This window comes from Cupressus sempervirens, chromosome 8, assembly GCF_028749045.1.
Source record: "Cupressus sempervirens isolate cs-2001-9-10 chromosome 8, ASM2874904v1, whole genome shotgun sequence".
NCBI lineage: Eukaryota > Viridiplantae > Streptophyta > Pinopsida > Cupressales > Cupressaceae > Cupressus > Cupressus sempervirens.
The window spans coordinates 523,743,615-523,766,086 of record NC_143125.1 but is presented as its reverse complement, the minus strand read 5'-3'; the positions used below and the strand labels follow the sequence as shown (position 1 = coordinate 523,766,086).

General features: G+C 36.9%; 1 protein-coding gene across 1 annotated transcript; it reads left to right on the top strand.

The window, feature by feature from the left end:
• The first annotated feature begins 2,766 nt into the window (after nt 1-2,766).
• LOC149543500 (uncharacterized) lies at nt 2,767-5,397 on the top strand. Its single transcript, XM_089798304.1, has 3 exons — nt 2,767-2,816; nt 2,987-3,050; nt 3,377-5,397. Exons 2-3 carry the CDS (start codon nt 3,003-3,005, stop codon nt 5,180-5,182), a joined length of 1,854 nt encoding a protein of 617 aa, XP_089654430.1. The 5' UTR covers nt 2,767-2,816; nt 2,987-3,002; the 3' UTR covers nt 5,183-5,397.
• The last annotated feature ends 17,075 nt before the right edge of the window (nt 5,398-22,472 follow it).

Sequence of the window (22,472 nt, the reverse complement as noted above, 5' to 3'; positions counted from 1 at the left end):
TCAATTTTACAATTTTTTACAATGGCATGGCTTAAAGGAAACATCTAGTCATAAACTAGAACATAAATCTTACCCTAGCTTGGCTCCACACCTCACCTACATCACAAACATGCTAGTGGGAACATCACATAGCACAACCTCAAGATTGTACCTCGGCTGAGCTCCACACTATGCCTACACCTCAACCATGCTAGAGGGAACATCTCATAGCAGAACCCCATTGGGTACACCTTAGATCCATCCCATGATAGGATCCTATGCCACAACTATGTGTGTCCAACACACAACATAGCCCCATTGGATACTCCTCAAGTTGGTACCATGCCTCGCCTACTCCACACCTGTGTGCATCCAACTTTGCCTCATAGGCCCAAAGCCTTAGAGTTTCATCTTGTGAATCAACATCTCCTTAGAAATTAGTTCATTCCTCAACATGCATTTATATATATCAATGTGCATAGCTTTCAACAATAGCTACATGAATCATATGTTTTCAAACTGAGTTGATCATCTATCTACAAACTATTTCATTATTATTATTTGACCATAAATTTTAGTTAAAAAATGTTAGGTAAAGGTTATTTTATTGAATTATTTGTTCTTATGGCCAAGTGTATGGTGCAACCACATCTTGAGGTGCCCTATGAGTGCCTCGACTAAAAACCCAAGAAGGCCAGGAATATCAAGGGATGCATGATTGATTGCAATCATAAATGTGAGACTACTTGCACGTATAAGTTTTCTTAAAAAAGGTCTGGTGGTCTATGGATTCTATTGTAACTCAATACTATTTTTTATGTTGGAAGGATAAATATTTTTACTTCTTCTAAGTGGTGTATTCAATAATACATCTCTTATTAAAAATTAAAAAGTCTAACTTACTAGAATTTGATGAACTTCATGGTCTTTGAATGCATTATTTAATAATATTGATTAGAATTTTAGTTTTTGAATGAAGTTGCTTGATAGTTTCTTCTATAAATTTTATTCTTAAATGGAAATTTTTTGCAGTTGAAAAAAATCAAAGAGTTCTACTATAGAAACAATCTGATTGCTTATGTCAATATGTAAAGACCGTAATCTAGATTCAAATTCTAGAATTCTAAATTCTAATTACCAAGTCATGTTTTTATTTAGTTGGAGACATCAGAATTGAGAATATGAATGCATAATGGGAATAGAAATGGCTATTCCAATAACAATTATTTTTGGGAATGGACATAAGCTTATTTTAGGGACAAAATAGGAATATGTAGGACAAAATAGAAATATGTATCCATATTCCTCTTCCAATTTACACATCAAATTGAAAATAGAAAATATATACCTAATTTCCTGCAGAATAAGTATTCCATTCTAATTGTCAAATTGTTGTACCTAAAATCATTGCCTTCATTGCAAACTGGAAAAAACATGTGAGAAAGGGGCATGATGACCCCATTCCCCTGTTCATGAGCCCCTCCTGCCGTTGACCACAAGACATTGGCTCCCCCTTTTATCAATGCAGTCAGCGTGCACTCCAAGATTTGGCAGATAAATTGGATTTGTAGGAATTAAAAATAGCAGCTCTCCAATGGTGCGCCTGACATAATGCCTTCCACTCTCCGTTTATGGGCACCGGCTACGGTGCAACATATTTGCACCGTGCCGTTACCATTTTCGTCACCCGACTCTTCTGACACTTCCGTCTTCCTTGATTGTCTGTTATGCGCTGTTTCCAAAATCCGTAGTTTCGGTTTCCGTTTTCGCACGCCATTTCTTCCTTCACAATTGAATATGAGAAATATTATTAATCTTCTATCTTGACACCCAAGTCATACTATATGTTAATAGTTTTGGATTTAAAAATGGGTGCTGTTAATTTCATTTATATAATTTTAAAACTTAAATTGTTACATTATATTCATTTCATGATAATATTGTAGGTTTATATATTTTCAAGCTAAAATATATATAATATTTTCAATTTTGAATTGTTATAATATTATAAATCCTACAATATTAATAGATTTAAAATATTTATATAATATGTTAATAATATTATTAGTTTTATAATGAATTATTGTAATAGATAATTTAAATTATTATAATTATTTATGATTCATTTATTAACTTTTTAATGTGTTTAATTTAAATAAATTTTTAATAATTATTATTCATATATTTTATTAATAATATGTATCTAATTTAAATATTATTGTATTTTAATAAATTTTTAATAGATTTAAAATATTTATATAGTATGTTAATAATAATATTATTTTTATAATAAGTATTTATATTAGTTTACTATAAAATTTGATGTCGATTGTATATTAAATATTTTCCTTACAATACAAAAAAATCAAATCACTCATAGGAGATAGGAGATTAATAATATTTCTCATACAATTGTGAAGGAAGAAATGGCGTGCGAAAACGGAAGCGCAGAACAGACAATCAAGGAGGATGGAAGTGTCAGAGGAGAGTCGGGTGACGGAAATGTAAACGGCACGGTGCAAATATGTTGCACCGTAGCCGGTGCCCCGTTTATGAGGGGGCCGAAGCTCACTTCCAACGGCTTGGAATGAATTTTATACCCACCACAAAAGGGATCGACACCAATGTAGTGGAAAAATGGAGCCCACGGAGGCCCCCATGATAAGATGAAAATCATGATTGAAGTATGTAGGTATCCTACTGCACTCTCATAAATTCAGTGCAACCCACGAGCACGGATTGGAATTTATTGAGGTCAGATTTCTATCTTGGTTTTTTATCCCATTATTTAGGTAATCCTCCAAATTGCATGTCCGTCTCCTGTCATTGATTTATTGGTAAGCGTGGCTTGGAATTATCTGTTACGCCCTTAGAAAAGCTTGAATTTTAGCTTTTCTGTTTCTGTCGCCGTCTACAATTATTGTTACGATGGACGGTGTAACGGACCTGGGCTATAAAAATTGCTAAGGTTTTGTCTAACGCTATTTTTTTAATCTTTTAATCGCAGATTCATAATTTAGTAGATGGGATGCCGCGCGATCCTGCTGGGTTTGTTTGTATGTGCATTCACGGTATGTTCCTGATTGGTTGATTAAATTTATTTCAATAATATATTTCGGTGTAAGGGGTCATAAATCTTATTTTCAAGTTTTCTCTTATTTAGGTTCTTTTATTAAATATGCTGATTTCAAAACTTCATTGTTTTATGTTCAGCTTGTCTTTCTAAAAATTCCATTTAGTAAAAATTCCCTAATGTCTGATGTTTGTGTGATGCTATGTGTGAACTCTGGTTATGGTTATTTCATATTCAGAACTTCCGAGTTAAGGCCGTTCTTTTGCCTCAAATTAATGAAGTCTGATTCAATTTTGTCGCTACATAAAATACAAGTGTATGCAGATAACGAGGAGCGAAGGCGGCGGAGCTCAGCCGTTTGCGGCGAAGGCGTCCCTGGTGCGATACTGGCGTCGCACATTGCCGAAAGCGGGGCCTCCACCATTCTTGCTGGAGAAAGCCTCTCCTCTCAACGCCACTTCCGTCGCTCTCTTCTCCGGCTACATAACAAACCACACGCTCTCTGACCACATCGCCTTCTTCTGCAGAGCCGCAGACCTCCTCTGCACGTGGCGCACAACGGTACCCAACTCGGAGCAAAAACAAGACTTCGGCCGATCGACTTTCGAGAGCTACAGAGACAACAAAGACTTCAAAAAGTACAAGATTAACGACAGCACATTCAAAAACTACTCCGACAACGCCAACGTAGTGAAGGACGCCTTCAGAGACTACGGCCCCAAACCGAGCGGCCTTCAGAATTTCCAAAACTACGCCCCGGGCTCCAATGTCGTCGACGAGGGCTTCGCAAACTACGGAGTCGGAGCGGGCGGATCCAACGAATTCACGCTGTACAGTTTCCAGACCAACGTCCCCCGCGACCACTTCTCAAACTACGCTACCGACAGCACCGGCACGATTCAGCAATTCACGAGCTACGCCGACAATTCCAATGTCATCAAGAACGACTTCGAGGCCTACGGCAAAGACGGCACCGTGATCATCTCCCAGTTCACCAGCTACGCCAACAATTCCAATCTCATCGCCAACGACTTCAAGGCCTACGATCACAACGGAACCGACCCTCTCGATCAATTCACCTCCTACGCCGAAAACGGCAACGCCCTCAGAAACGACTTCCAGAACTACGCCACCGGAGCAAACGAGCCGCGCCAGAGATTCACCAGCTACGCCGCCGGGGGAAACAGCCCCCACAATGTCTTCAAAACCTATGGAAAGGACGGCTCAAGTCTCGGGATTACTTTCTCCTATGGAGAGGACGTCAATCTAGGCCCTAAATTCACGAACTACGGCAAAAACACCAGCGCTTCCAATGACTTTTCCGCCTACGGTCAAGGCTCCAATGCCTCCTTCGCGGATTTCTCTTCATACGCTAAGAATACAACTTTCAAAACTTACGCCAATACCTCTCTCACATTCTCCGACTACACCAACACCACCGGGAAGACTTCTAATGGCGTGGAGGCCGGAAAGTTCTTCCGGGAGAGTATTCTGGTGCAGGGCAAAACTCTCCCCATGCCCGACATCAAGGACTACATGCCCAAAAGATCCTTCCTTCCCGCTTCTCTGGCGTCAAAGCTACCGTTTTCTACGCAGACTCTACCGGAGCTGATGAACACGTTTCGCATTCCGGTGAACTCCACAATGTCGGCGATCATGGCGCGGACGCTTGGGGATTGCGAGAGGACGGCGGTGAAGGACGAGATAAAGAAATGCGTGAGATCGGTGGAAGGCATGGCGGAGTTCGCAGTGTCGGTGCTCGGCTCAAAAGTTGAGATTCTCACTACGCAAAGCACGGCGGGGTCGAGGGGGCAAGTTTATGTCGGCGCCGTCACCGGCAAAGACGGTGGCAACATCACGAGGTCGGTGTCATGCCACCAGAGTTTGTTTCCGTTTCTGGTATATTACTGCCACGCTGTGCCCAAAGTTAAGGTATACCAGGCTGAGCTGCTGTCAATGGAGGCGGAAAAGAAGAAGATAAATGAGGGGGTGGCCATCTGCCATCTTGACACGACGCAGTGGAGTGCGGGACACGCGGCGTTCAGAGCATTGGGACACGAGCCGGGGAAGATTGAAGTCTGTCATTGGATTTTCGAGAACGATCTCATATGGGTGCCGCTTTCCGCTTAACTTGTCTTGTGTTTATTGGGTGCGAGCCTGAGTAAAAAGACATCGGGGCGGCATTCTTTCCGCTTTGTTTGATGAATGAATAGGAGACAGGAGTCTGCGATGAATAAATCTAGGAGATAGGAGTTTGCATAGAGGCTGGCTTGGTTAAAGTAATTTTGATGTATGTGAAATCTTTCTTTCAGATAATGACATAATGTGTATTTGGATATTCAGAATAGTGGGTCCCTAGAGCCACAATGTGTGTCTTTTCTTTTTTTTCGGTTCAAAATTCTAAAGACAACAATTCCTTTGTTGGTTTTCTTCAATTACTTATTAAAGTGAGATAGTAAGTGTAAACAACTTGCTAGAAAATCGGCAAACAATAAAAGACGGTCATGTCATATTGAGTCGTGTTACATTGTCTATTATCACATCCAATGTCCAATGCATGTCGGATGCTACAGATGTCATATGGAGTCCTCTTGCATTGCCAACTGTCACAAACAATGTCTAATGCATGTGGGATGGGGCAGATGGTGAGATAGATAGAGTATGTTAAAGATGCACCTCCTCATTTGTGAACATGGTCTGCCCTCTTTATGACAACCACTTTTTCCAATTAAGCTCAACTTTCTCTAATGAAAATTGGCAATAGCCCAAGAGATAAAAAATAAATCCATATTCAATCATGACTCTAGCAACTCTAATATTTATCTTCTTCCTTTATTTTGCTTTTTTTCTGACAACGGACATAGATACTCGTACCTTGCTTATTGTTCCTCTATGGATATTGCCAACTCAACGGGGACGTCTAAGGCTCGTTCTTGGTATACCCAAGCCACTATTTTACTAAGCTCGATCGAGATTAACATCGATCATCTTTTGCCATACCAGTTCTCCTTGGATGCTCCTACCCATCTCCTCCCTTCACGACAGGAGTTGAATGGATATGTCAGACTCAATATTTATAAGTAGTACATCTCCACAACTTGGATCAGCCCTCCTGGTGGTTTACACCCTCGGATGGCCTTCTACTCTCGACACTTTCTAGCAATCAGCGATAATATTATTCTTCGTCCCTCATACTTGAGTTGACGTTGGAGCCATGCCCTTTGCATTGCCCTAGGGTCTTTTAGAGTTGGATCACACTAACTCCATTGCCAGACTAATCACCACATGACCAAAGAAGAATGAGTGTGTCGCCTTTGCACCATATCAAAGACTAAGACTGAGACTCACTTCATCTTTAGGTGCCCCATCTATTATCAGATGAGAGGCATGTTCCACTGCCCTTTTAGAGACTGCAAATCCCTCTCGGCCTTTTTTAGTTACTTGGATCAGTGATGCTTAGTGCTCTACCTCAGGGAGGCCTCCCAACTCAGAGACCATACTTTGTAGATCTTGTTTCCTCGACACCAGACCTCAGATTGGCTCATCACTGACTTTTTTCCTTCCATGTCCACTTCTAGGGGCATGAAACAACCGCATACACTCATCTCTGGACACACTAGATCAGTCAGACCTCGGCATGGGCTCCTCAGAAGATGACAGTCTACCCCTACTGCTACATAGAGACAATGACGATGTCAGGCCCTAACCCTTTCTCGTCCTAGGCCTCATCCTTTTGTGCAAGATTTCTTGTACCTTGAAAGGATTGATGATCTTTCTCTTTCTTCTTGTTGTTTTCCTAGGACGCCTTTTGGCGCTCTCACTATTGTATTCTTCTTTGTATTGTTGTATCTTTCAGTCCCATAGACCCTAGTTGGTCTCTTGTTGGACATTAATATCATTATCATATCTTATCTTATTTGACCCTTGGTTGACTTAGAATTCCTCTCTAAAGTATATCCAACATTTTGGAGTCTCATTTGACCTCCCTCAACTTGCATGGGGAAAAGGACTCGAACTTGTGACCATTGACTCCTCCATGTACACTTTCAATGCATCATTTGCACAGTATACGATGCTTTTTGAACAATACTTAAGTGCCTTTTTGCTGACAATTGGCTTGTACTTTAATAGTTAGCATACTCTCTTGCAGCATGAAACATGTAGTCATAAACATGATTCATTCGTTAACTCTTTTAATATGAAGTTACTCCCCGAATCACCATTTGTCATGGCCTACACAGAACCCACAATCATTAAAATGATGCTAAATTAGTAATATTAAGAAACAAGAAATGGTATGGCATTTCACACCACCACATTACCTACTCTTAGGATGATGTATGAAAAAACTGTGTTAAACTTCATAGAAACAAGAAAGTTTGTCACTTGTATCAAAAAGCTATACAAAAGTTAAATCTTGCATCCCTTTATCAAAAGGTAAATATTTATTTTCTTTTATGTGTAGATCTTTATCATAATGTAATCATTTTTTTTTAATTATTAGTCACAAATATCCCTTTGAAAAACTCGCATGTTATAAATTAGATACTGGTTCATCTCCCACCACTTTTTACTCTCTCGTAGAAACTCGTAGCTTTACCAAAAAATGGGTTCCTAGTGTATTGTAGGGTGAATAAGAAAGTCTGGAAGGAAAGATTACAAAGGCATTGTAGACATGACAAGTTCCATTAGACTCAATATCTCATAATAGTATTGAAGGTTGCAGAGAAGTGTAGACATACGAAACCACTCCAGTGTAGAGCAGGTGATAATCAACTACATCATCCCTAAAGTTACTGTTAGATTATGTATAAGACTTGAATCATTATATCAATGAATTAAAAATTGTTAATCATAGATTTCAATGTAATGTGTAGATTTTCAAAAGCGATTTCAAGTGTGTGCATTTTCTTTCTCTAGGCGCTCCCAACTTGATTAAAAGAATTCTACAGATCTGGTAGATACTTATGGAGATTTAGAATAATTATATAATTGTATCAAGTTGTTTACTTAAGAGTTTTATAAAGTTACATCTTCAAATAGTGTATTGCCTAAATGGCTGATTTCAAAGAAGGGCAAAGGAATGCAAAAGTGTATGAAACTTTTTTTCTATCAAGGAAGATAACATAATTCACTTGAAGGTCTTTTGAGTTTTTTACTTCGCTTCTATAGCATTTCATTCAATATTAGTTTTTGTATATTATATCTATGTATGTGTCAATCGACTAGTTTTAGGTCTAAAAAAGGGTGCTTAAAGTTTTCTTTCAATTTTAAACTCTTCAACTTTTTAAATAGCCCGCAGAATAGGATTCAAACTTTTACTTTTTAACTAGTTAGATTCTTGATCAGGTTCCATGTTGGATTAGTCTATATAAAATTTTGGTAAAATTAATATTTTGAGATCTGACATATAATGGAAGCTAGAGGGGTGGCTTTACTTGAGGCTTTCACTTGACGATGCTGACAAAGTTACATAAAGTAGAACCGTGGCCATCTGAGTTTTATGTTAAGAGATGTTATACTAATGGGACCACACATCTGATATAGTGGACATACAATGACTGTAGTGCCTACCCCTAGTTTACTTTTCATGTTATATTATTGAATTCTTTTAGCCTAGCCTTATGGTTATGTTTTATGATTAGTGATACCTGGTTACCTAATTTGACTGGATGTTATTTCATACTTAGTTGATATATTTGATGAGCTACTTGATACTCATTTATTTCATGTATTGATGTTTATCCTTGGGATGATGATGCTTTGTATGTTCATATAGTGATTTTAGTTATATCATGATAATAGTTAGATGGATGATTTATGTGCAGTTTTCTATGGATACTTACCCCATATTGGCATGTGTATGGTGTACATGTATGTTTTACTTTATGATTGACATTTCTAATGTGGTTGAGGGAGGAAGTCATAGTCACCTGCTAGTTGGAATCTACATGATGCACCACTCCCCGCCATTACCTATTTAGTTTAGATTTGTATGTATATGTACGTGCTTAGCTTTTATGTAGATTGCAGGTATCGAGAATCGACTTCCCAAAATATTGCTAGGATGATCGTGCCCTATCGCACTATCTCAATGGTAAAGAGGGGAGATAGTTCTTGAGTCCAAATCCTAAACCTAAGCCAGTTCTCCTAGAAAATAGGACAAGTATTTGAGTTATTTACACTGCCAAATTCGTCAAGTGATGTGAATTCAAGATTTTGACTCTTGAGATTGATTTAGTACTTTGCCTTTTAAAATGGGTTTTCTTATTTAGATGGGTGGGTCTATTGTGATTTTCAGTTATAATTAAATCAAATTAAGAGAATATTAAATGATTTAATTTAACAAAAACTTTATAAAGAAAAATCAAATTTTAATTATATTTAATTGATTGAGAAATTAATTAAATAAAATAACTAAATTTAAAAGATTTAATTAAGTTTCAAATTTGGCATAAATATATTTATTTAATTTAATAATAATTTATTTAGGAGTTTCATTTTAATAATAAACTCTAAATATTATTATTAGTTAAATTAATAAATATACTATTAAAGACGTCTCATGATTTAATAAAAGAGAGAGAGAATAAATTTAATAAAGTTTATTTTAATTAAAATGTAAAAAGTTTGCACACGAAATTAAAATAATAAAGAAAAAGGTTGGTGTGATTGTAAAATTGAAACCCTAAACCGAAACGTTAAAGGGAGAAAGCTCTTTATTAAAAAATTAGAGCTCATTTCTCCACACATAGGTTTGGAGGAGCGAAATTTTCAGAAAGGGTTTCAAGAGAGGGGAATTCTTGCAACTTCCTAGCATTTGTCTAGTTAGCATCAGATCAAGGTAGGAATGTTTCTTAAGATTACCACAGTAATTGTTTTTCAAATCTTTCCTTTGTTTTCTTCATGCTCGTGCCAGAATCTTGTTTTAGAAAATGGATTTGTTTGAAACCCTTGTTTGAGTAATTATTGTTCTTCATTATTGAATTGTCTGTGAGAGAAATATATTAAGAAATTCTTATTGGAGTTGTATTGATTTTGAAAGTTATGAATCGAGATAGGGTTTTGAAAAGAAAATCAATTTTGATTGTTTTAATATTGTTTCCCTATTAGATCTACATTAAAGATATATGCATGTGTGTGTGTACACATATTTACCACAGTAATTTTCTAATTAATGCAGTCATTGCAATTTAATGTTGAGTGATTTTGTTTATTGGGGGGACTTGTATTTTGTTTATTTTAAACAAAACAAAAATTTAAAAATTTGACTTGGGAATGGAGGAAACCACCTCCCCTGTCCCCCTTGCTGCTAATGACACTTAGTTGTGAAGGCAACCAAGGTTGTTGTTAACAACTGTAGCTACCACGGTAGCTAAGGGTACCTAAGTATTCAAGATTGTGGCTACCGCAACTAGCCTATGGGCCTTAAAATTTATTATTTATTATTATTATTTCATTTTTAAATGAAATTAATTTTTTAATATAATTTTTAAATAATATAATTAATATATTTATTATTATTATTATTTATTATATTATTAGTTTTAGTAATTATTGTTATTAATAAAATTAATTAATATTATTTTTATGATAATTTAATAGTTATTATTATTATTTAATATTAATTATTTAATTTTCATAAAATCTTAATTAAAATTTTGGTTATAGTTATCATTTAATTTAATTTTAAATTGGGAAATTTTAATGAAGTTTAGAGTTTGTTGAATGGTAGTTCTTTTTATATAAAGAAAAAATTGGGTTTTTATATTTAGATGTATAAAAGATTGTTTACTCTTTTAAGATACTTGAGAACTCGAAAACCTTATCAACTGTAATACTTTGAAAATGAAAATAAAACTTTAACCCTGTTTATAAATCAAAGTTTTATGTTCTTAATACCAAATGAATTATGAAACTGCATTTAGTGTGATGTATGGTTTAATTTAAGTTGGGGTTGGGTGTGACTTATTACTTTGACCAGTTTAGGTATGTATACCAGAGGCTCAGGAAGTGTTTGATCTATGATGTTGTTATGTATGTTATTTGGTCATGATCTTTTATTCCCAACCATTGTGATGTATTCACCTATTTCTGTGATGAGTTTTGATCAATTACTTTCTAGTGCTTTGTAGTGTCTGCCCCTAGTTTACATTTTGTTATTATTGTCAAACTCTTTTAAGCCAGTTTATGCTTAATGATCAGTAGCATTATCTTTCAAATTATCAGATATTGTTTCACACTTGGTTGATTTTATGATGAGACAACTTGGTACTAGTGACTTTATGTATGCATGAGTATACCTTGATGATGATTATTACAATGATTTTAGTTATTTGATGATGTTAGTTAGATGGACTATTTATACGTGTTTTCTTATGGATACTTACCCCATACTACATGTGTATGGTGTGAATGTATATTTTCTTTATGTATGATGTTTCTGATGTGGTTAAGGAAGGGAGTTGTAGTCACCTAGTAGTAGGGATCTACATGATGCACCACTTCCTGCCATTTTCTACTTGTGTTTGTACATGCGTGGATTTTATGTAGATTGTAGGTACTAGGTATTGAATTCTCTGAATTGCCATGATGAGCGTACCCTATCGCAATATCTCAATGGTAAGAGAGGGGAGATAAATTTTTGAGTCCAAATCTTAAACTTTAAACCAATTGTCCTAGAAAATTATGACAAGTATCTGTGATGATTACCCTTTCGAATGCATCGTATTACATAAATTCATGATTATAACCCTTGAGTTTGATCTTGTATGTGGTATTTTATGATGAGTTTTCGTATTTTGTCCTATAGGTCTTTGGTGATTTTTCTATTAATTAGGTCAAATTTAAAAGATTAAATTAATGATTTAATTTAATGGAAAATTATTGTGATATTTAATTCTATTTAATTAATTAAGAAATTAATTAAATAAAAAGAATTAAATTTAAAGATAAAATTATAGTATGCCAACAGTGGCATGTTGTGATGGTTAAGTTGTTGAGTTATTACACTTGCCATCAAGGTTCAAATCTAATGGGGATGAGGTCCATGTTAAAAAGCATTTACCCCTCTTTTTTTTTTAAAAGAAGAGAAAATTATAGTCTAAGTTTGAGAGCCTAATAATATTTATTTAATTTAATAATAAATTATTTAGGAGATCATTTTTAAATAAATGTTAAATATTATTATTACTTAAGTTAGTAAATATTTTATCAATAACGCTTCAAAAATTAAAATAAAAGTGAAAGACGAATTAATTTATTAAAGATATTTAAAATTGCATAAAGTATGAATGAAGTTTTGAAAAAGATAATAAAGAGTTAAAAAGTTGTGATCAAGGAGTTCCCTCGAGTGATCGCACAATCAGTGCCCCAAATTTAGGAGAGAACTCCTTATCAGCATTTGAGGGTCCATTTTCTAGGAACTGGGAATTATTGGAGAAGGGAATTTTTAGAGAGAAGGTTTTGAGAGAATAGATTTCTCTCACAATCTTTGGGTGTTTGCAAATTTAGCATCAGAACCAGGTAGATTCTTGTCTTTTGTTCACCTAGTTAATTATGTTATTTAATATTCCTGTCTTCTTCGTGACTGTGAATTGTTTATCTGGATTTTATTGTGACGAATCTTTCAATATTTTATTTTGAAATTACTAGTCGGGTAAGTGCACAAAGTTGTGGTGCCAAAAGGGGGGTATAAGTGGACACCCTTTTCTTGAAATCTGCAAATTTTGAACTTCAACAAGAATTTGAAGATAGTTATGCTCAAAATTTTCAAATATGAAAAAAAAAAAGTCGTAGTCCTTTGAATCTAGTTTCTAAACTACTAATTTTTTTTTAAAATGGTTTAGTTTTAGGTCCTCAAAAAAGGGGGCCACAAAAAGTGGTACTGTTTATTCCAAAAAAGCATAGCACAGTACAAAGTGTGGCCCCCCTAAAATTTTAACTTTTTTTTTGAAATTTTTTAATCGCTCTGGTCAAAAGTTACTTAACACTATGTAGTTTATCCTAGATTTTTCGAGTAATTTTATAATGTCTATTTTTTTTTTAACGAATTTTTTAACTAGACACATCCCAAAAACGTGAAATATCTGTGTGCTCCCCCTAGAAATAATTGAAAACTAATCTAAAATCAAAACTTTTTTTTTTCAAAGTGTGTAGAATGGAGTCTAGTTTCTAAAAAACTAATTTGTTACAAAATTCAATGAACGAGCTAAAATCTATAGCCCAATTAGTACGTGTTGGTTTTTGACAAAAAATGAACATACATTCAAAAGAAATTATAGATGAAAGGCTTGAAATACTTCAAATTAAAAATAAATTATATGGTTAGATAGCTAACACAGAAACCTATAATACTATGTAACCTGATCTTATCGATACCCAACCACGAGAAATCTTGAAGGGGAGCACAGAAGAAAAAATAATCATTTTTTGTATGTTTGCTAGAAAACACGTCTCAGGCCTGTTCATCAAATCCAAACCTTTGGGTTGGATCTCCAAGGAAAAACCAAGCCTTAGGCTTGGGTTTGATTAAGGTTTAAATAGCGTGTGCGCCCTATAGCACGTACGTGCTATTTAAACCTCAGCTCTAAATAGCGCGTGCGCGCTATAGGGCGCAAGCACTATAGTGCGCACACACTATTAAGATGTGAGTTACAAAAGAGAACTAGGTGGGGGGGGGATAGGGGAATGGCTATGTGTGTGCATGAAAGAGATAGAGAGAAAGTAGGGGATAGGAGAGGGGAGAGAGTACAGGATGGGAGAGAGAAAGTGAGAAAGAGTAAGGGTGGCAAAGAGAGTATAGGATGAGAGAGAGAGAGAGTAGGGGTGGCAAAGAGAGGAAGTGTGAGAGAGAGTACGGGTGGAAAAGAGAGAGTGCGGGATGGGGGAAAGAGATTTAAAGTAGGGGATGGGAGAGAGAGGAAGTGTGAGAGAGAGATTAAGAGTAGGGGATGGAGGAGAGAGAGAGTAGGTGATGGGAGATAGAGTGGGAGAGGAAGAACTTGAGAGAGAGGAGGATGGGAGTGCATGTGTGTGAAAGAGAGAGAGTATGGAATGGGAGAGGGGGAAGACAAAGTAGCTCAAGAGAGAGTAGGGGATGGAAGAGAGAGTAGGCGATGGGAGAGGGAGTGGGAGAGGGGGAGACAGGGGGAATAGAAATGTGTGTAAGAGAGAAGGAGAGAGAGAGAGAGAGAGAGAGAGAGAGAGAGAGAGAGAGAGGAGGGGATAGGAGAGAGTGTGAAAATTTAAGAGAGACTAGAGGGTAGCAGACAGAGAGAGAGAGTCGAGAGGGAGAGAGTAAGAGTGAGAGTGAGAGAGAGAGTAGGCAGTGGGAGAGGGAGAGCAAGTGAGAGAAAATGTAGGGGATGGAAGAGGAGAGAGGGGGGATGGGTGTGTGTGTGTCAAAGAGAGAGAGTCAAGAATGAGAGAGGGGAGGGAGAGATAGAGAGAGTAGGCAATGGTAGAGGGATGGGAGAGAGAGAGAGAGAGAGAGAGAGAGAGAGTAGGCGATGGGAGAGGGAGTGGGAGGGAGAGAGAGGTGGAATGGAAGCATTTAAGAGAGATAGAGTAGGGGATGGGAGAGAGTAGGCAGTGGGACAAGGACTGCGAGAGAGAAAGGGGGGGAATGGGAATGTGTATTTATTTATAAGAGAGATAGAGTAAAGGATGGGAGAGAGTGTGAGAGTTTGAGAGAAAGTAGTAGGGGATGGGAGAGAGAGTGAGAGTAAGGGATGGGAGAGAGAGAGAGAGAGAGAGAGAGAGAGAGTAGAGAGGAAGAAAGAGAACTTGAGAGAGATATACAGTAGGCAGTAGGAGAGGGAGTGGGAGAGGGAGATGGAGAGGGAGAGAAATAGGGGGGATGGGAGTGTGTGTGACAGATGTAGAGAGTAGGGGATGGGAGAGAAGAAGAAGAGTGGGGGGATAAGAGTGTGTGTATCTATGAAAGTGAGAGAGTAGGGGATGGGAGAGAGTGTGAAAGTGTGAAAGTAGGGGCTGGCAGAGAGAGAGAGTACGATGATGGGGGAGAGAAAGTAGGTGATGGGAGAGGAAAAGAGAGAGGGGGGATGGGAGTTTGTGTGTGTAAGAGAGATAGAGTAGGGGATGGGAGAGAGTGTGAGAGTAGGGGGTGGATGAGAGAGAGAGTACGAAAATGGGGGAGAGAAAGTAGGCAGTGGGAGAGGGAAAGAGAGAGGGGGGATGGGGGTGTATGTGTAAGAGAGATAGATTAGGGGATGGGAGAGAGTGAGAGTGTGAGAGAGTAGGGGATGGGAAAGAAGAGAGAGAGTAGGGGATGGGGGAGAGTGTGAGAGTGAGAGAGAGTAGGGGATGGGAGACAAGAGAGAGAGAGAGCAAGGGATGGGGGAGAGAAAGTAGGTGGTGGGAGAGAGAGTGGGAGAGGCAGAGAGAGCTTTTACAAGATGGGAGAGAGAGAGAGAGAGTAGAGAGGGAGAGAGAGAACTTGAGAGAGAGAGATAGTAGGCAGTAGTAGTGTGAGTGTGAGAGAGAGTAGGGGGTGGTAGAGAGAGTACGACGATGGGGGATAGAAAGTAGGCAGTGGGAGAGGGAGAGAGAGGGGGAATGGGAATGTGTGTAAGAGTGACAAATTAGGGGATGGAAGAGAAGAGAGAGTAGGGGATGGGGGAGAGAAATTAGGTGGTAGGAGAGCGAGAGAGATAGGGGGGATAAGAGTGTGTGTGAGAGATCTAAAGAGCCGAGGATGGGAGAGGAGAGGAGGTGAGAGAGGTAGAGAGAGTAGGTGGTGGGAGAGGGAGAGTGAGAGAGAGTAAAGGATGGGAGAGAGTAGGAAGAGAGAGGGAGGGGATTGGAGAGAGAGTAGGGATGATAGAGAGTAGGGAGGATGGGGAGTGATGTGTTTTGAGAAAGTAAGGGGTGGCACAGAGAGAGTACGACGACAGGGGAGAGAAAGTAGGCGGTGGGAGAGGAAAAGAGAGAGGGGGGATGGGAGTGTGTGTGTAAGAGAGACAGAGCAGGGGATGGGACAGAGTGTGAGAGTATGAGAGTAGGGGGTGGCAGAGAGAGAGAGTACGACGATGGGGGAGAGAAAGTAGGTGATGGGAGAGGGAAAGAGAGAGGGGGGATGGGGGTGTATGTGTAAGAGAGATAGAGTAGGGGATGGGAGAGAGTGAGAGTGTGAGAGAGTAGGGGACGGGAGAGAAGAGAGAGAGTAGGGGATGGGGGAGAGTGTGAGAGAGTAGGGGATGGGAGATGAGAGAGAGAGAGAGCAGGGGATGGGGGAGAGAAAATAGGCGATGGGAGAGAGAGTGGGAGAGGCAGAGAGAGCTTGTACAAGATGGGGGAGAGAGAGTAGAGAGGGAGAGATAGAACTTGAAAGAGAGAGATAGTAGGTAGTAGTAGTGTGAGGGTGAGAGAGAGTAGGGGGTGGTAGAGAGAGTACAAAAATGGGGGAGAGAAAGTAGGTGGCGGGAGAGGGAGAGAGAGGGGGAATGGGAACATGTGGAAGAGAGACAAAGTAGGGGATGGGAGAGAAGAGAGAGAGTAGGGGATGGGGGAGAGAAATTAGGTGGTAGGAGAGGGAGAGGGAGAGAGATAGGGGGGATAAGAGTGTGTGTGAGAGATCTAAAGAGTCGGGGATAGGAGAGGAGAGGGGGTGAGAGAGGTAGAGAGAGTAGGTGGTGGGAGAGGGAGGGTGAGAGAGAGTAAAGGATGCGAGAGAGTAGGAAGAGAGAGAGGGAGGGGATGGGAGAGAGAGTAGGGAGGATGTGGAGTGATGTGTTTTGAGATAGTGCGTATGCACTATAGTGCGTATGCGCATTTTAGTGCGTACACGCTCTGTAGTCCGTACGCGCTTTGTAGTGTGTATGCACTATCTCAAATCACCAAAAAATGGTCAAAAACCAACCTTGGGGCCCATTTCATCCATTTTTAACTTTTGGTCTGTTATGCTCTCTGTTATTCCGACAGAAAACACGGGTTTCAACATCTAGCAAACATTATTTCAACACTTTTGGAAGCTAGAAAACACCAAATTCAATCATTGGATACGTGATTTGAAGAATTTTTGAATATTCTTTTAATAGAAAAGGTTAGTGCAATCCATTTTAAATATTGTTTGTCGATATATAGATACAAATTTGATTATAATTTGATATGTTACATAATATATAGTGAATTCATTAAAAATTGTATATTTGAATAAAATGTTATTTCGAAATGGTTAGAAATTTGACAAGTCATTTGATATATATAGTGTGTATTCATTCAAATAATTATAATTTTTATATGTAATTGGATAATTTGTAATTTACACATTTTAAGTAATTCGGATGTTTGAATAATTTGACATGTAGAAATCATCATCATGCCAAGGAAGAAACCAAAGATTCAAACAAATGCAGATAGGGAGAGAGATTTGACAATTAAAAGAGATAAAATGAAATTACTACATGAACAAAGAAAATTGAAAAGCAATGATGAAGAATTAACTTTCGAAGAGGATCAAGAACCACCAGTACAAAGAAACAAGGAGGAAGAATTAGAAAGACAAAGAGAACGAATGAGATTGTTACGCTCAAGAAGACAATTGAATTGTGAAGCTACACCATCCTCCAATGTTGGAGTCATATTGTCTGCTACACCATCTTCGAATGTTGGAGTCATATCATCCACTACACCATCTTCCAATGTTGAAGTCATATCATCCTCTCATGTTGAAGAGACACTGATTTATAGATCCGACGATATACACACTCCATCATGTCATGTTGAAAGCACAACATCAACACATCAAGTAGGTGATATTCCATCTTTTACATCTTATTGCCAAGGAACGTCATCTTCAGTTCAAGGTACGCAATACACTCAACCTTATATTGATGTTCAAAATGTTGAGAGAATTGAAGAGATTAGAACACCTTCTAGAATTCGTTTTAAAAAACCAAAATATTTGATTGATATTGATACTAACATTTTGAAATCAATGCCTGACAAGATTAGCAAGCGTACTTGTCAAAGAAAAGTTAATCATATGTGGAGATTATTTTTTGAAGAATTAAATATTACAGGTCAATGCCAATTATTTGTTGAAATGATGAGGAATTTGAAATTTAGGCCTATCATGAAGATTCTTGGGCTAAGAATGATGGATAATTCAAATGAAAGAAATATTGTAAAGAATCTAATGAGTGCTTATGACAAAGTGGGTTCTAAATCACGCACCAAAGATAGTAATATCACAAGACAAGTACTTACATCGACAATAGTAAGTAGCCAAATGAAGAAAGCTCGACTCATGAGAAAGACAAGCAAAACATTAAAAATTGGTAGAGGTACCTTAAGGAGAGCCATGCTAAGGCGTGAGAGATTAGAAGATCCAACAAAAAATGAGTTATGGACATTTAGTGGTAGACTACCGTGAAATGATAAAGAAATTAGTGAAGCCTTGAAATCATTGATCAAAGATTTTTGGAAAAATAACACATGTGTTTCTCCTAATTAAAGAGATGTTGTAAGAAGGAGGATTGGTAGCTGAAATCATGAGCCACATGCGAAACATTTTTTGGACTCAACTTAGACACAATTTTTTGCAAAATTTATTGGTATGTATCCTCAAATTTGAATAAGTCAAAGATTTTTTGAGATGGGTAAACCTTTTTATGTGAAAATAAATCACACAAGCACAACTTGTTTTTGTAGGATACATATTGAATTTTCTAACCATTTTGATGTTTCTAGGCACATATGCGTAGTTTTGCATTCTCAGTTTGTTTTGCAGGATTGTGACATAAAAGAGCCACCAAGATCTTCAAGAGAATTCATATCCAACCTTTTATGTGAAATAGGGGATGGCCAACAATTTTACAAGACATCATGCTTGGATGGTACGTGCTTATTTTGTGGTTCTTTGCAACTTTTATCAACTTGTCAACATATGGATAGTACACATGCAATTGGAAATGAAATAGTAGATTATGGAAAATTCAAGATAGTGACATATGCTCTAAAAGATAGGAAACACGGTAAAAGATGTGATCTAGTTATTGAAAAGATTCCAGTGTATGAGTTCATGAAGATTTTTTGTGAAAACATTATGTACGAGTATGCAAGGCATACCCATAGAGCTCGATGGTTGGATTTGCAATTCAAGTTGTGGAAGGATACGTTTCCATTGAATACCATTGTTTCGGTTGTAGATTTTGTAGAGAACTACACACTACAACTAAAAAATGAGGTGCAAGCAAAGTATTATACATCTCAACAGGTTTCTATATTTGTTCACATAACATTCATGCATTCACCTGCAAGTATAGATGATGACAGGAAGATTTTGAGGGAGTACCATTTTTACATCAGCGATGATCGATCACATTCTACGGATTTTTTACATGGTTGTTTTCAACTATTTTATGGAGATTTGGCTAACAGGAGCATATCATATCATCAACACATTATTTGGTCAGACAATTGTGCATCTCAATTCAAGAATGCACAGATGTTCTATTGGTTGAGCAGGATGCACAGGTTGTGTAGAATTCAATATATGTGGAATTTCATAGAGGCTGAGCATGGTAAGGGAGAGCATGATAGTGCAGGCGCATGCATTAAAAGAGCCTTGGCTCATGAAGAACTAAAGTACAAAGATGGAGCAATATTGATAGATGCAAAATCCATCGTCCAATGGTGTAACACTACAATGGGTCTAGGTAAGGAAGGTGAGTCTACAATTCATAGATTTTTTTGGTTGATAGATAATACTAACATTGCACCATATCAAGATTGTTGCACACTAACAGGATCTAGTGAGTTACACTCTTTTAGAAGCTCTAATGCAGGTTCATGGAGTATCCACACACGAAAAAAGGCATGCTATTGTCCATCATGTGCAGAAGAAAATTGGGATGACTATGAGTCAACTGAATGGGTGGACAAATGGGATATGCGGGTTTTGGACCCAATTGACACCTATCGTCCCCCACAAGCACTAAAAATGGTAGAGATGGATTCATCTATTGACTTTGACCGCTTGTTAGATTTAGTACAACCTGGTAATATATATATATATACATATATATATATATACATATATATATATACATATATATATATACATATATATATATACATATATATATATATATATATATATATATATATATATATATATATATATATATATATATATATATATATATATATATATCTTTGTAATTTCAATAGGTAACTTTATAACTTTTACCCAAGTATTTTCTGAATTAATGACTGCATTTTGTACATTTGTCACTGCAGGCCATGTTTTTGCTGTTATTGCACTTGAAGACAATGAAGAAGGGACAGATTATTATTTGTGTCATTGTGTTGAAGCTAAACAAAAATTAGATCACTCGGTTATAGATGGTGAAGGTTTAGAGTACTATGTCAGTGCGGTGGTTGTAACAGGCACATGGCTTAGACGATATCCTATGAAGAATCCTAACTTGTGGTTATTCGAGGATTGGCAAACAAAGAGGAAGATTCTTCATTATTCAAACCTTGTTGTCGCATCAAATGTCCACTTGATAAAATATGGTGGAAAACCACATAATAAGATTCTTTGGAAAGTTCGCGAGTCAGACCATGAGGCAATACTTGAGACATTAAAATGTCAAGCAGACCTAGTTGGCTCATTAGATTGAATTGGCAGAGAGAGAAAAAGTGATCAATTGGATCCAAATACAATGTTACAACCTCTTCCCCAAGACTATCACATGACTAAGGTGGACCGTATTGTTATGATGTGTAAGTGATGAAATTTAGTTTTGATTTGTTTAGAATATAGATACATTATTTGAATTTATATTAGATTCTTTAATAGGTCCCATTTTTAAAATCTTATCTTAGTTTTGTTATTGTGCTAATTCTTCATTTGTAGGTCACCAAAGAAGAGGGCTAATAAAGTTGACGCACAAGTGATAAAGGGCGAGATGCCAAAATCATCTGCAAAATGGTATTATCAATTCACATCCTCAATATTTATTAGTGTTCTTTGTTCAAGTACCATTGTATGATAATCATCTTATGCCTGGAATCACAGAGGTTAAATTATGTCAATACTAAGGTTTTTAGCATCAATTGGTCATGCTAAGTATAGTAGTTGTATCATGAATCCTTCTGAATCAATATGACTAAGATTCTCGGAAGAAGACTAAACCATATCATCTGTCTGCTCCCTCTTTATATAAGAGTTTGTCAAACAATGAGAATGAAACATTGATTATTACTCCCCCCTCAATTTAAAATTCTCATTGATTGCATTTTGTAAAGTTTTAAGTCACTATCAACCTCTATATCATTGTATTCTTCTTATCATCAAATTACACAACAATGAGAATATGAACGATGACTTCTTCACATGAACCTAACAATTATAAATGCTACACCTTAATAAATGTTTGGGCTTGGTCTTTACCATTCGAGCTTATAATATAATACAATACCTTTACATCTTCATCATTGTATTGATCAACGAGTCCTTATTGCACTCACTAGTTCTAAGCCAATGACTAAGGTATGAAAGAGTTTACATTAAAATTTCATTAGTACTAAAATTCAATATAAAATTCATAGGCACAATCGAGTGGTAACTTTGATAGTTTTTGTAGGGTCTTATTATTCCTGACCATCAGTGTATCCCTGAGGTGTATATACAGAGGAATTATCGGCTAGCTATAAGAAAATATTAAGTTTTATGTGTAAATATATATATATATTTTATATAAAATAGTTATTTATTCATATATAATTTTGATTGTAACATGTCAAGTTACAAAAGATTCTAGACTAATGGACTAGTGAGCATGTTAGGAAGACCTCGTTATATACACTGGTCATCTCCCACTTGTTGGCAATTAAAGACAATTAGGGATTTATTTTGTCCCCCTAGTTGGAAAGAGTATATATCTAATGATGTACATCTTACACCTATATGGCATTATTGGGCATATGTTTTGTATAATTTTTTCTATGTATGTCATTTTTTACATATATTTCATGTATGGCATTATTAGACATATGCTTATGATGTTTCAAATTATTGATAAATGACTTATATGATATTGTTAGACCTTATGGAATCAACTTTGATTTTTTGTTATCACATTGGTTTGATGCTTGTATTCAATCAATCAACATATTTTCCTTTTAATTCTTCCACATTTGGCATATCCATCTAACAATGAACTTATGATACTCCCATCAAGAAGTGCATGATTGCATGGTTTTATGGTGGATGTCCCTCTCTTTTTTAAATTCCAATTTTATTCATCTACATGAGTAAGGGAGATCAATTCCATTTCTTTCAATTGTATTTAAAGGTTATTAAAGTTTTTCAAACAATGTGATTAAATAAATATTATTCAGCATTTACCTCTATCATCAAGGTTGATTCATTCCTCCTCTTATTTTA

Coding starts and splice junctions, on each gene's coding strand:
- LOC149543500 (XM_089798304.1), top strand. CDS start 3,003: ATGGGATGCCGCGCGATCCTGCTGGGTTTGTTTGTATGTGCATTCACG. Junction 3,051..3,376: donor TGTTTGTATGTGCATTCACG/GTATGTTCCTGA, acceptor AAGTGTATGCAG/ATAACGAGGAGCGAAGGCGG.